The sequence below is a fragment of the Temnothorax curvispinosus genome, unplaced genomic scaffold, assembly GCF_003070985.1.
Source record: "Temnothorax curvispinosus isolate PA1 unplaced genomic scaffold, ASM307098v1 QBEX01006756.1, whole genome shotgun sequence".
NCBI lineage: Eukaryota > Metazoa > Arthropoda > Insecta > Hymenoptera > Formicidae > Temnothorax > Temnothorax curvispinosus.
The window spans coordinates 478,517-494,441 of NW_020216536.1; the positions used below are offsets into that span (position 1 = coordinate 478,517).

Genomic DNA, 15,925 nt, shown 5'->3' on the forward strand with positions numbered 1-15,925 from the left:
CATTCTTTTAAAATCAAACCTTGGTGTATTGTTAGAGACAATTAAATTGTTTTATAATCCGGGAAAGCAAAAGAGAATAAAGCAAGAGTGTTTTCCAACATCTAAAAAAAGAATTAAAATTATACATGCATAAGCATGCAACTCAAATATATTAATTATGCAAATTATACAATAAAATCGGATGTTCATCAATAATCGATCGATAGTAAAAACGTTGTTCTTTCATCAAAAAATTAATTAGGAAGTTACAATTTATCGCGCGGTATAAAATTTAGAAAAATATACATTATGTAGAAGTATAGCGCATATTTTAATAATAAATGTATATGTGATGTGTTATCATATGTATTATTAATCGTATTAATTGGCAAAGCTGCATTTGATTGACTGTCGAATCGCCTCGTTCGACATGTCATCATCCCTCTCGATCCAAGCTCGGCGGGGATTAACTCGCGAGTCCCATACCTTCTTGTAACGCGATTGCTGCAGGGGCTGCGAATGCACGCAATCGTGGTTGCAAACAAGACGACCGGCTTGTTCACCGACGCGCCAGGATAAAATAGCAGATAAAATACATGGCTATGATACTAAAACATTTGTTATTTAATAGAGCAGAGGATTACAGCAATTTTTGAATGGTGAGAAAATTGAATTCTTAATATGTAATTTAAAAACCGTAAATTTAAAAGTTAATATTAATGGAGTTTTAAACATAAATTAACAGCTATATAAAAAACCTCTTTTGCCCAATTGATTATATATTTAATCTAATAATAATATTCATGAATGAACGAAATTAATGAATTTATTTCAAGAATTTAATTCCTTTAGAATAATATATGATTTAAATGACGAGAGCTTTTTATATTATTTTATTTAAGGTATAATATAAAATAAATCTAGAACTTGTGTGTAATTTAGAAATAATCTAAAATTAATAACAATATTGTTTTCATTATACTGATAGCTTGACAAAATCAAAGATTTTTTAAAGCTCATATTATTCCACATTTTGTTTTTCGACAAACCGGAAGTAGCTTTACTCTCATCGAAAGTTTCATATCCTATGAATTTTTGAAGAACTTTTGCAATTCAGAGCTCTCGGAAAGCTATCTCTCGAGTCGATTAAGAAAAAGTTCCACGATCTACGGCAAAGGGATCGCTGACCAAGGACACTTTAGTATCCTGACTAGAACGATACGCAGGAAGCAAGGCGTTGCGTCCGATGTTCCTGCGGGAACCGACGGAATCGATAGACGCGCAGGCGCTTCTGGTGCCAGGAATTGAGAGAACGAGAACGAGAAAGAGAGAGAGAGAAAGAGAGGTCCTCGGCGCCGTCCTCTATGCGGCGGAGGGAATCGGGAGGGCGAGTGGGATGTGGACCGACCGGCCTCCACGTTGAATCCCTCGCGGATCAGCATCCAGTGCTCGTATCACAACGACAGCCGCGATACCGCGTCCGTCCGCGCGTTCCCAACCGTCCGTTCCCCTCAATCTGTGCGTTGCGATCTAATTAATACTGCAGCAGCAACTATAGCTATAATAGCAACTGTAGACAGTATGGTTTAGATTGTAGCTCAAAGGCGATTTTTTTCACAAAACTGTTATTAATCGATCCCGATTGCTTTTGACTGCAAGAAAATTTTCTAACATAAAAAAGAAACAGAAAAAAGATATTTTTTACAATTTCAGACGTCTAGATATATTTATATACCGGAAGAAGTCTGTTATGAAAAGATTCACGAAAGCGATAGAAAATTATAATGAGTGCCATTATTAATAGAATAAAAAATAATGAGGCACTTGAATCAGTTCATTTTTTTTTTAAAGAAAAATTGCAAACAGTGCGGTGTTAGCAACACTGTCTTCGATTTTTTGGCAGTTTAGGTATTAATAGCGCTGTTATCTTGTTGCCCTTGGAAACACATGCTAATTTCTTAGAGTGTTGAAAGAGGGTGACCGCAGGACGGTACGTTCGGGCGTTTCGATCCGTCCAGAATCGAAATATGTCGAGTGTTAATGAAGCCGTCCACGTGCGACATCCGGGTGTCGATGAAGTCGCGCGAGATGGGAGCCAAGTGATCTTCCGCAAAGTTTGAGGGAATCGTTGAGCTTCCGCCACCTGCCAAATGGACAGGCTATTTCGATGGAAGAGCCATAAGGCTCAGGAAGATGTGAGTCCCACGGAATTTACACACTTGGCTATGCAAACCGCTGTGCGGCAATAAAAGCTCCCGAAGGATCCTGGCTGAAGTTTCACTGAAGTTAAACGACGCCTCGTTCTCACCTATTCCTGCTGAATAATATTGCGATAAATTGAAATCGATGCTTAGAAAATGAAATATTTAAAGCATTCAAAAAATGTCTTAACCTTCCGTGTGGTCCTCTTTCACGTTCTTCGTGGATTTTTCTATTATTCGACGAAATTCTTTAATTACACACCTTGTTAAAACTTTTCTTATTTATGACAATTACAACACTATAATAATACGTACAGATAATATTTTGTATCAGAAAACTCAAATTTATTGCTATTATAATACATTTACATGTATACAATTTTATTTATGTCGGAAGAAGGTTGGAATAAAGGTCAATGAGCCTTAAGATAAGGGCGCGATAAAATGTTACGGTTAAAATCTACCAAATATAGCTTTCATGTCGAGCTCGGTGTTCCGGGGTTTAATGCAACTATGCTGATAATACGGAATACGGGAATACGCACGAAACGAGACACGGGCGTAACGTCCGCGGGGTTTCGCGTTACAGGAAGAGCCGGCATTATCCGTGCGGATCTAATTGTTGCGTCGGTCGGCCGAATGATGGTTAACGGGTCGTTCACCACACCCACACCGAGTTCATCGCCGATACGGTACGAGTATCGGATAGGAAGCATCCAGCGAACGCGGACCGTGCGTGAATGCGGTAAAAAATTTGGAAGTTCGAGAGAGATCGCATCGGAAATAGTAATTCAATTTTTTGACGAAAGACATTAAAAAGTTTCTCTTCGTAATTCTTTTATAACTGTTTCTCATAAAGAAAGCTTTGTGAAATTTATGTATATATCAGTAACAAACGATCGTGATTAATAATTTGGAAAATTTAACCCAAAGAGTCTCTCTTTCCCTCTCGCTCTCTCAGTGCATCTCTATATTTTATGAATTACGTCAAGTACAATGCTGTTGCAAACCGCAGTTGAGGTCGTGTGGCACTGCGCGTGTAATTTGTAATAATATAATTTCGCGAATAATATATCTCTGCGGTCACATATTGGAACAAATATTCTATAACTGAAATAAAATATGCGACGAACACACACGTAGCTTCAGGGACATCTACACCTAGATGAACTCCCGGACTGCTAACTATAATTTCGCAACGCTCAGAGAACAATGAGTACTTGTGCATTCACGCTTCTATATCGCCGCTGTTTATAAATCCTTCTAGACAATTTACGGCGCGCCAGTTTCCTTTTGACATCAAGGTGGTCGTGCGGTCTATTTACATTGTATCGAGCTACCTAGTTCGCGCATTAAACTTCAGTGACCCAGTAGTGACCACCAGGTCGTTCACCATAACCCGTACCTCTCTAGGGTTATCGATGCGTGCCAGTCAGGTTGCCCATGTAAAAGCACGCGCGCGCGCACGATTATAGAAGGCACCTTATTCGTTGATCCTATCCTCAGAAGCTGAGGAGCAACGTTCTCCGCTCGTCGCTGGCATGATTTTATCGCGCAAAATGTTGAAAGGAAGAGGCTTAATCAACTTCGTATCACCGACTTAACGATAACACAAAGGCTACTTATTTTTATCTTACGGAAGCTGTTGTTAAAAATAAAGTTTCTGCCTCTAATAAGAGAGTTACTCGTAATAAAAGTACTAAAAGATTATAATAAGATCTAAAGTGGGACATTTTCCATAACAACATCAGTTTTGAGAATAAACGCTGCTCTTTTATTTTTATTAAAATGCGGAATATTTATGTTAGGTGTTTAAATACATGCATATATAAAAATTGCCGGACAGACGTATAACATATTATTACATGATTGGTGTAATCAACTAATTTCACTATTATATTGTTTAAAAAATTCATTGCAGGCACATTATCGCGAGGATATCAATAATTTACATTCCGAGCAGCCAGTTTCTTAAGATTAATTATCACGATTGGCAGGGACTAATTTCGAAACAGATTACATCGCGTCTCTCTTCTCTTCTTTCTCGATTAATCTTCTGATGATCTACAGTGAAAACCAGAACATATCACGGATGTTTTCTGTAATGGAAAATGTTCTGTATATTACTCGATATCGATGAAAAATAGGTTGCAAGTCAATGTCCATACATAAAAAAAATCAAATCTACGAATTTGATTATACTAACACTTTAATATGTTATACTAACGTTTCTATTATTTGTGCATAGTAAAATAATTCCGCAGCATATTAAAACTAAAAATTTAAAGAAAATTGAATACTTTTCTCTATAATATGCAAACAATGTATTTTTTCGTAATTAATAGTATAGCTCAACTATTTTGTTCTGTGGGAGAACGGAGAAAATTGCATGTATTACGAAGTTTCGTTGTGGGTGCTTCCGATTTTACAAATCTCATCCGCAATCGGGGATTGGAAACGTAAAAGGATTTCGAACGGATTACGGATCGACTTGGGTTTCTAAGGTCGAAGAAATGCCGGAGTTACTTCTCGGTGCGGATTCGATTTGAATATTACCTTTTTGCGTTACGTGACACCACGTTTTTCGTGGCTGGCAACTCAGATATTCAAGAATATATTAGCATGTCTGCTTTATCTAATCCACACACGAAGTTTGTACGTGTTAAAAGAAATTGAAATTGGTGTTGATCGTAAGAATAGAAAAGATAGCATATTTATAAAAGTTTTCTTATACATTCATAATTTATCTAAAAAAATACATTTACAATAATTGTGTAATTATTATAATATTATTGTTTCAATATTCGCGCAGTCTTACTATCTTACATTTACTATTAAATTTATTAAATCGTTTGGATAGAAATGAGACTATTAATCTTCTCTATCAACTCAGGAATCCTTTGAGAAGACAGATGGCTGCGACAGGTCGTTGCCCTTGTTTGCTTAACACGTTACAGCAAGCCGCATTCCTCAATTGCAATGGGAGTAAAGCTAACGTGTTTGCTATCTTTCGTGTTGCAGGGTCTTGACAATGTGAGCTCGGCGACCCTCAGGCCCTTTAACTCGGACATCAACACGCCGAGGATCGACAGCTACAGATTCTCCATGGCGAATCTCGAAGGTAAGCTCGCGTACCACTCGCTCGCGCACGAGTTTATCGACCTCGCTTTTCACCCAGAAAAGTCACTCGATCTGTCGGCGATCTTAACACGTGCCAGACTCGAGATGTTTCCCCGAGTGCGTGGGGCAAAAAAGTCGCTTTGAACGACGTGTGTCGACCACTCGAGGTCGTCCGGCCTGCCTGATGATTTTTCCCCGATTTTCCGCCGTTTTTCTTCTCTCCACATACGCCCGATTTTCCTCACCCCGTCAAGTAGAAATGATGGAATCTCGCTGACGTTCCCTCTCAATCGATCGGCAGCTCCTCTCGCGATCTCGTCGCCCCGGATACACGCGCGTTCTAGTTCTATCGTTCGTTCCTCCTCGATTTCGCAAAGGCAGGAAGCGGCCGTCTCCCGTGGTGCGTGAATTTTTCAGGCGCTTCCTGTGCGGCTCTCTCCTGCGCGGCCCCTACGCGGATTTCGCTCCGTCGCGTCGAGACATTAATCGCATGACAAAGATCGATCGGCGAGACGGCTAACGAGACGCGATACATATCTCCTTGTCGCAATAATTTATTTCGGCCATTTATTTCCGATTTAGGCGGCCACTACCGGGGCTCGACTCTATGCCGCCTCTTGGTCGATTGACTGCTGCTTTCTCGAGCGGTAGGAAATTAATTTGCGGTCGACTTTGATCGTCCATATGATCCAATACGTTCCTTTGAGGTATTTCCAGTTCCGATAATAACATTCACCCGATTGTTCATTTGGAAAATAATTTGAGCTCACGCGAACTGAATATTCTCTGTAATATCTTGCATTTATACACAAATATAACCACGATATTAAATAAAACGTGTATACATATTTTGTTTGACTTTTATATCAGATATTTATGAATATTCTGCTTTATGCACCTCATAGTGATCGTTATGAATATTGCCCTCTCATTATACACGCCGTTACAGTCACGATTCTCCCTCTCGGTCTCTGTTCTCATACCTTATACCCTCGCCCACTCACGCATACGAGTATAACTGCGCGAAACGCGATTATAAGCGCGGAGGAACGGGCGGGCCGGCTCGCGCCGGAAGATTCTCGAAAGAGCGTGCGTGCGATGGCCACAGCGATCTCTCTTCATCTCTTCATCTCTCCATCGTTGCTGCCGCCTGCAAGCTCTCCACTCGACTCGCTCGATGCAGAACCTGGGGGCGGACAATCGATACGGTGATATATTGTTGTTGCGCGATGCAAAGATCGAGTTATATATAATGCGGCAAATTTATCGTAGAGGTGGGATTATTATTTTTGCCTCCCCGGCTAATGATTCATCTGGGAACTGTCGGCCCCTAAGCGAGACACGCGTATGGCCTTAGTATTTCACACATTGTACGATAGAGGTGCTCATCAGCCGTTCTCGCATTAAACATTTGGGAGCTTACACTAATACGCTGAGCTGCAATTCTATTTATATATCCAGAATTTGTATAAAATTTAATTAACTCCGTTTTTTCACCGAATAATTTATCTTCGCAAATTTGCAATTTAAATAATAAAAATATCTGGTGAAAATTGACCTATTTCTCTGGTGTACATGCCACAAAAAAAGGATTTATAATGTTATTATATAAAATTAAACTTTAATCTACTAAAATAAGAAAAATTAGATATTTTTTCTATCAAGAAATTATAAATATACCTATTATGAAATAAATTTGCTGAAAAGTTAATTATGAATAAAAATTGGAGTTTTATATTTAAAAGTTTCAGAAGTTTGTAAATTGCAACGTTCTTGTTTCTCAAGAAATATTCTTGTCTCTGACGATTTGAGAGCTGCTGACGGTCGGTAGATCGTAAAGCACGATGAAACAAACCCCTACCCCAAGCCATCGGAATTCTCGTTACGGTATTTTCAGGGCGTGATGCTCGGGTTTCACGATGCGTGAAAAATCCTGAGACGTGCATTCAATTACGGCCACGCGCCTTGCCGCACGTGGAATACTTAATCGATCATCTCCCGCATTAAAATAGCACGCCAGACGGGCGTCGCTTCAATCCGCGCTGCGAAACTACGATGTCTTTCCTATTTTTGCGATTCGTTTACTAATATTGTGAGGTCCATCTCTCTATTAAAAAAATATTTGCGTTCAGTTTTATCCAAATATTTCGTATATCTATCAGAGAACAATTATTTTATATGTTGAACAAAAATAAAAATGTCATCAACCTGAGGCAAGCAGATGCATCGCGCGGATTTCAAATACGAAATTTCGCTCGTCGTTCTTTATGGTCTCCATCGTGGACGGTGCTTTCGCAAGCTCGAAGAGAACATTCTTCCGCTCCACCTTGCCATCGTTAAACCGATATTGCAAGCCCGTGCATCCTGGGTGAGCAACACCGAGTCTAGACGGCCGGGATCCACCGGCAATATTCTCTCGCGAGTGCCATCCTTAAATCACGGCGTATCGACGCGAAGTCACGCGCGCACAATAAAGCGCCCGTAAAGCGCAACATTACGATTACGGTAGCACCGGCGCGGCGAATCGAAGAGACGAGATCGCGCAGACGATCGTAAAGCGTCGTCGAAGGGTGCGAAATCCTAACGACCGTTCGCTCGCGATAGAAAATCCGAAGGATCTAGCGTGATGTGATTGCATTGTCGCGCGGTTTTACGCAAAATCTGAGAAATTAGCGTTGGAACAGATTTTCCCGCTGTCTAAAATCCGACTTTCCTTCAAGTTTGAAATTGGTCGGGAAACGAAGTTTCAGCGAAGATTTAGTTATCAGGCGAGTTCCACCGGCACCACCGACCGTATTAAATCGTTTTAATTGCAACGTGGAATTTTAATTCCGATTGTTGCGAAGATACATACAATCGGCACGAGCGTATCGCGTGCGACTTCGCGAAGTGATACGACGGAACGAAGCCGGCCACGTAACGTCGTTAAATTAATGGTAATGCGTGCATTAGCGTAATCGGATCTCAATCTATTTGCCAGAGTTTTGACCGTCGTTAGGGAGAGAATATCAATAAGGCGTCGGGCACGGGCGCGGGCTAGTGGTACGAATCGTCGACAAAGTGAACGACGCCGCGCCGTGTCGGGAAACGAGGTGGGAATGTTTAATGCATTACTGGGGCCATTCACGGTTCCTTTTCGCTGGTTTTACCTCGGGCGCAGCCCGGGGGTTTTATTACTCGTGCACGTTTCAACGTTTCCTCTCTCGGACGGCCGTATGAAACCGCTGCGCATTCCGCGGCCGCGCTATGTTAACTGCCGGCCGTTAACTCGCGCTTTTAACGCTCGCCTCTATAAAAATTCAATTTGCACCGTTTATCAATACCTAAAAATGATTGTTGCAAAATTTGCTGCGAAATTTCTCCTTTTTTTTTTAAATCTGCAGTAGAATTCATTTTATATCTCTCGTTATTAATTAATTAATTGAATGAATTTTAAACGATATATTTTCCAGGTTTTCCAGCCTCTACTCGGTAACTCGAATTCAAGCGCGACAAGTAATTTATTCGCGCAGAAAGACTTAATTATCCGTTAAACGCGCTAACAGTAATTTATGCGGTGTGCTGCGCGGAATATTTAATTATTTATGAGGCTTCGCCGAGAGTATCAATGGCCACAAAGCTGGCGGAGTGCATCACCGACAAAAAAAAGGAAAAGAAAAATTAAATCCAGAATGAGGTAGGAATAGGAAACGGTTATCTTGAATTATGCGAAGATAATGAGATAGCAGTCTCTGATCGTAAAAGTAGGCAAAGTGTGTCGGTTAAGTAAGTTAGTCAATTCATTAAAATCTCTTGTCCATTATGCAATGTTTTTCCACCATATCTTTTTCTCTTTATATATTTATCGCCATTATTATAAGATATCTTCGTTATAATTATTTTACTTGCTCGACGTTATAAAATTCCTGCTGAATACCAATAACAAAATTAATATAACAGCGAATTTTAATTGAACTCTCCTTCAAGAATGCAAAGGATTGCGCTTCCTTACAATTTTCTTCGTCGTCTATGGCTCGACATTTGAAATTCATGCTGAAATTATAGATCTCTAATAAGCAGCTTCACTCACCCAGCTAACCATCTTGTTCGCTCGATTATTCCACGGAGATTCACGATTCTGTCTCGGTGCTCCGTAATTTTATACGTCGCTTGCGATCGCCATTGAAACGACCCGCTGTTTCATCTCGCACAGTCGTGTTGAGCGCAACCGGATGTTATTTTAACGGCTCCTGCCGATTTGCAGGAATTCGTAGGATAGAAACGACCGTTGTTGTTAACGGGATCAATGTCGACGGACGCATCAATCCTCCTCGCTCGCCCATAAATCATCATATCGGACTGTCAAACGTCTCCGATCTCATTCGAGCGTAGGGTATTCAACGCGATGATAATTCTCGTCGATTGAACGCGATGCTGCTAGAGGCGTTTGATGAAACTAATTTTGAAATATAATCCTTCTTATTACTTGCTATTTCTTATAGAATTTTTGTTATTTATACTTTATAACATAAAAGAATTAATATTATAATAAATTAATTTAAATTTTTAAGTATAAGATCTATTAATGAATTGAATAATCGATTTTATATTCCGATTTTGTATTACACGAATTTTTAAATTAATTTTGCATATACATAATTTTATAATTAATAAAGTCTACGCTTCTTATTTCGAGCGATGACAGAATATCTTAAAATTTACACAAATATTTCTTACGCCAATGAACGATATAGATGAGCAGAAAACATTAATATATAATGAGATGAGCGTAAATAAGTCACAAATAGATTTATAAGACCCAGAGCGGATGGCATGAAAATTATAGGCGAGTCAGAGAATGTCATTGCCTCGTTTGACATCCCTACTAATGTTCCCATTTAATGTCATCTCTCTTTAAGCCACCCCCGCATCATCCGCTTCCTTGTGCAGCTCACTGAATATTCACCGAGACTTTCCGTCTTCTCTCCTCCTTTCGTTCTTTCCTTCTCGCTTCCTTTGTATGACGCCTTGATGACTTCACCGTGCTACTTCTTTTACTATTTTCGTCAAAAGATATTCAAGTATTTGTAGACGTTACCTGAATTTCGTCTTAAGAGCGTATCAGTTAAAATACTCAAAATAAAGATCCATATTTTACGAAACAAACGATTCAATAGTCATTTTTGATTAAAGAATAACTTATTCTTTAACAGATTATTTCACTGAGAAGTGCTGAACGATTAAGTATTCAGGTGAGACTTGATTTAAAATTCAAGAGGAAGAGAAAGACTTGAGCTTCTTTGCCTGTCAGCATTCTTTCTTTTTTGAACGATAAAGCTTTAAGCAATTTTGCTACTTATTAATCGAGAACATATACACAATATAATATGTTAATATTATAGGAATAAATACATTTATACCAGAAATAATATGAGAATGAAATATGTAAATTATGTGAAATTAAGTGAAATGCTCAAGTAAGATTTTATAATAGAATAATGGATTCAATGAAATTATTCAGTTCTGGAAATATTAAAACTTGAAGAAAATCGCCTATTACCACTTCGTTTCGTAGTTCATAAACTTGATCGATAGTTTCTCCTCTTAAATTAATAAGGTCTCATAAATTCTCGCTGGAAAAAAAAACAGTGCCTCTTTCATCATGTTCTTATTTAATCCAACGGCATGTTATCCACGCCTGTCAAAATTTTATTAAGTACGCGAGAAAATTCAGCGTCTCGACGGCGCCGTCGATTTCCTTGAGATTGCGAATGTTACAGCGAATGTTTCGTTTCCCCCATTCAACATCTACGTTAATGCCCCTGTTTGGATCTCGCCGCGGCTCGAGCTGTCGTGATGGCTCCTCCTCGAGCGCCCGTTGAATTCACTCTCCGTTTCGGTGTCGCGTCTCCGCAATATTCGTTACCATGGAGAGAGAAGACTCCCTTTCAACGCTTAAATATATTCTCTCCGAGAAATTGTTTCTTCTAATCCGAGAACGTCCTTCCGCCCGAGATAGACATTGCGGAAACGGCAGGATGGCGTAGCTTTTACTTACAAGATTTACTCCGAGATATTTCCAGCGGAAGATATAGTTATGCATGAAAATAATGAAATACGTTCATGCTCTTCTCTTAATAACTGCCTTCCTTAAGAACAAGAATGTACTTCATATTTCTGTTTAATGTCTTTGCTATTCTCTTTCTATCGAGAGAGTAGAGTAATAACGTATTGTGAAAAATGCTTACAGTAGATTAGAAGATTAGATCATTATTACGACAGACCCGACAGACCAAACGACTGCCATTACGGTTCGAAGTCGCACGACGGTACAATTCTAATAATTGCAATACGCTTGTGTACAGCTGCGCCTTCAGCTGTACGTCGCGCAGCAGTAATTGTTACTTGACGTTTAGCTAATTATGTCTCTTCTCTTATTGGCGTTCGACACACATTTTCGTGATAATTTCTTTAATTATTAAGACCACGCAATTAATTCTCGCTGAAATTAAGCAATTAGGCATATACCGACCATTAATGTTCACAGTTTTATTTTATCTTTCTGTGTATGTTGACGTGCGTTATATGATCTAACTTAAAGTTTTAAAATTTGTTAACTTTTTGTTATAATAAATAATAAAAAAGATTATTAACATGTAACAATAAATTAATAGAAATTTTAATTAATAATGTGATAAAAGCTTTTACTTTATATTGATTGAAGAATTTTTGTCATCTATTAATATTTCTTTAGATTGTAATGCTCTCGGCAATGACCGCGGGTTAAAGATGCAAATGGTTCAATTACCATAATTCTTTCGTGTTTAACTGGCGATTTTCCATTCCGACGCATCCACGTGTCCCGACAAAACTTAACACGCAACGAAGGGTGCATCTGCCGAACCAAAGCCAAGTCACGTCACGAAAGGCGAGGCTCATTAGTTAATTAAACAAAGCTCGTTTAGACACGCAATCGTAGTTCGACCTTGGATTCCCCCTCTTTATTTTTCCCTTTTATTATTTTTTCATATCTTCCATTTTTATGCGGCTTCATATCGTAGAACTTTCTGTGCCTTTTTCAAACATAAAGGTACATCGTCGTTTCTTAATAATTAATTTAAGTTAATTTTAGACGAATGGCTACATAAAAGAAGAAATCAAACTGGCGTGAGTTGGAATAAAATTGAACTTATTGTTAGAAGAAAATTTTCATGAAACTGTAAGTAATCAACCATGTCAGATTTGTAAATGGGACTGCAATACATATTTTTATAATAATATAATAAGTGCATTAAAGAATGGACGCGGATAAGCAGGTAACGTAGAATCCAGGGCGCAAACAGGATTGTCTTCATACAATCACAAATGTTGCTGGCAAAACGCCGATTGAACCGTCATCGACATTGGCGGAAATCAATCTGCCCGCCGGCAGCTCGGACAAATTGCCGCGGTAATTACGACACGCGAGGTCCATTGCGAGTGTCATTCGTTTCGCGCGATGTATCAACTGCCAATTAGGAACGAGCAGAAATCTCACCGCGGGCGTTTTACATACAAAAAAGAAGAGAAGATACAAAGTTGACCAGTTACTCGCGAAAAAATTAGGATATTAATTGTAGGCTAGAACTTTGAAAATATTACATGCGGGCATCGTTACATTAATTGTAACAAATTAAATACAGCCAATCTTTTCGCAATTTGTTTCAGCGAAATCAATATGTGTAAACTGCAAATTGCAAGGTATAAAGTTTCCAAATTTATGGCTCCTCGTGGAATCTCTTCACAAATCTTTACGTTGTATTTTCCACTGGGCGTCGCGGTAATAATTCGCTGCAAAACAGCGACTATACTCGCGCGCGGTCGCTATCTCGTAGAAAGTGCGAGGCTTACGAAGTGCGTAAATATGTATTAGCCACAGGCGAGTGCGTGCATCGGCGTCCGGCACTTTTCCGATTTCACGCCGCGTGGAAAACAGCCTGAGCGGAAAACGAACCGGTGCAGCGCGCGCGCGAGTGGTTAATCGTTTTTATCCGTCATCTCGTTCGGACGACGCGGCGACCGGTTTCCAGCTACCATCGGAATCGGGTTAAATGCGAGGCAACTATACGAACGTCGCATCGATCGGATTCTCTGCCAATAAAAGATACGCAAGGGTTACCCCCGTCTCCCCCTGCACTTTCATTAACACTCGCACTTACATTTTCTCACGTGTACGCGCGAGCGTTAATCAATCGATTCCACTTTTTCTTCGCGCAGTCCAGAAAACTCGATCGAGACACGTCGGGGCGATCGATTAAATTCGTGTCCGACGCGCCGGATAATTAATTTAGTAATTACGCTTATACATTTAATTGCGGAGAAGGAGGCGCTCGAAAGTGTCCCGGTTTGATCTTGATGTATTTCGGATGCATTACGGAGTGATTAAATCGGAGGACGAGGAATATATTATTCTTTTCTTTGCAGCTTCGCGATTGCAAAAGCCTTTCGAAACTGGTTCTGCGCATGCAATTAAATTTTTACGGGAGAACGAAACTTTGTTTGAAAGTTGGAAATTAATAATAAATTTCAGAAAGTAGAGAAATATCTCTCGCGATGCGTTATCGCGAAGATCGCAATCTGAGATGAAAGCACGCAATGAAAGTAAAGTTGCGCAATGACTGCAACAGCTACAGTGCAATCGGTTACGAGCAAAAAGTTACTGCACACAGCACGTGTAAACGTGAAGTCACTACTACATCTTTCTAACATCTCTACTATCGCCGGAGAAAAAGCCAATGCTTTTGCTAGTTAATATAATTTTAAACATTATATTAATTATGAGAAATTTCCGATCGAGTACATTCGTTGAACTTTGCAGAAATATTCTCAGGAGTGCGGACGTTTATTAGTCATCACGTTCGCGATGGAAAACAGTAACTATTTTAATTAACAATCGCGCTGCAGCCCAACAACGTTGAAATACATATTTCCCACGAGGTGCAGAGGAGAACAGGATATCACTCGTTTAATTAAGCATTATTGAAACAAAACGCCGATATCATAATCGATTGATTATAATTGATCTAATGTTTGACGTATCTCTTTTTTATACCTAACTCTTGAGTGTTGTTTTGACCCTTTGATACACGTCTAAAGTACAGGCGCATAATCCAAAGAATTAAACGGGCGTAATTCTACCTCGGGAAAGTATACGGCGTAAGGATCAATTTATAATTAATACGTTGAACGCCGACGGAACCTGCCGATCATATTACATCATACACGCGGGTCAGAGGGGGAGAGGTTAAGTATGATTTATATGGTTAAGCTGGCGTTTATGCACGAGCTTATCGGAGCGAGAGAGGCGTTTGCGAAAATAGCGCGAAAATATATTTGCAACCGAAGAAGCGCGCCGCGGCCGCGTCGCGCCGCGACGGCTCGGCTGATTTATGCAGCTCGATTAATCTAGGTTACTGCGTTATCGAGCCGCGTTTGCGTATTCGCATAATCGGCAGGGTGAACGAACCTTCCTTCCTTCCTCGTTCGCGATCGCGATCGGGGAAAGTAAAAAAGGTTCACCGCGCGCGCGAAACTCGCCTGCGGTAAAAAGCGAGAGATTCGTTCTACTCGACTAATTGCGGCGTGTCAGATCGTCCAATCGCAGCTGATCGGCGGCTGTTGTTTTGTGCATAAATTAGGATTTTTCGACACGTTGAAACGAGTGCTGAAAGATGGAAATTAAAGCTGTTCGGGAGAACTGAAATAATGCATATTTATAAAGTGACATTGCATCGCCTCTGGGACTTGCGACTTCGTATCGAAGTTGCGATGTATTAACGATATATAGCATGATAATATAATGTAATACGGCAAAGTGGGTTGTTAAATAAACAATAGAAATGTCTGTCGCACAATAGATATCCGGTATCTTTCGCTTTTAATATCCCCTCGCAAAATACAAGACTAACATGATCATGTTTTGACGAGGCGCCGATAAATATATTGACGTTAATTCATTATTTTTCTGCGTAATACGTTGCTCCTAATGGACAAACCTTTCCCCCCCATTTCGGTGACACGCGGATCAGTGGAGTGGACGCCTTGGTGTACTCTCATATGCCGACGTCGTCTTTACCATTTATCAAATCGTCACTCTGGCGCCCAGACTTTAATCAATACGAACTCTCTCTGCTCCGTGTGTATACTCGCCTCCTGATATCGCGTTATAGGCTCGATGCTCGATTTGTGCTAAACTCGTTAAACAATGTTTCGTAATCGAAGCTCGACTATTATTACAGTTCAACACAATTATTATACGCATGATTACGTTTCGCGAGAATACGTTTTGAGAATATTATTTAAAATATTATTTTTATATGCGTGCAATGTGCAACGTCGTAATATTGTTATATAAAATTACGTTTTTACTACCCGGAGGGATATATTGTGTTATTTATGGCGTTATAAAAGCTTGCGTAAGTCAATGGCGCGTTCAACCCTTTCGCACGCATAATTGTGCGTACGCACCTACCGCGTGACATAAATGCGACACTTAAAGTGCGAGGTGGTTAATTAAAGCGAGTAAACTTTGCTGGCCGTTGACGACAAAATTCGTCCGCAAGTGATAATTAAACTAACAAAGAGGCAAGATATCGTCAATTAATTTT

The 15,925-nt window shown here is 39.8% G+C and overlaps 1 protein-coding gene across 4 annotated transcripts in view; it reads left to right on the top strand.

Annotated features, from left to right (window-relative positions):
- The window catches only part of LOC112456342 (amyloid beta A4 precursor protein-binding family B member 1-interacting protein), a 126,618-nt gene that overhangs the window by 95,541 nt on the left and 15,152 nt on the right, over nt 1-15,925 (top strand). For 3 of the 4 annotated variants that reach the window (XM_025018806.1, XM_025018804.1, XM_025018805.1), the window contains one exon: nt 5,202-5,301. In XM_025018806.1, coding sequence (XP_024874574.1) covers nt 5,202-5,301 — 100 coding nt within the window. Of the gene's footprint in view, nt 1-1,822; nt 2,175-5,201; nt 5,302-15,925 lie in introns of those variants that run through there. The other variant, XM_025018807.1, reaches the window with a different exon arrangement.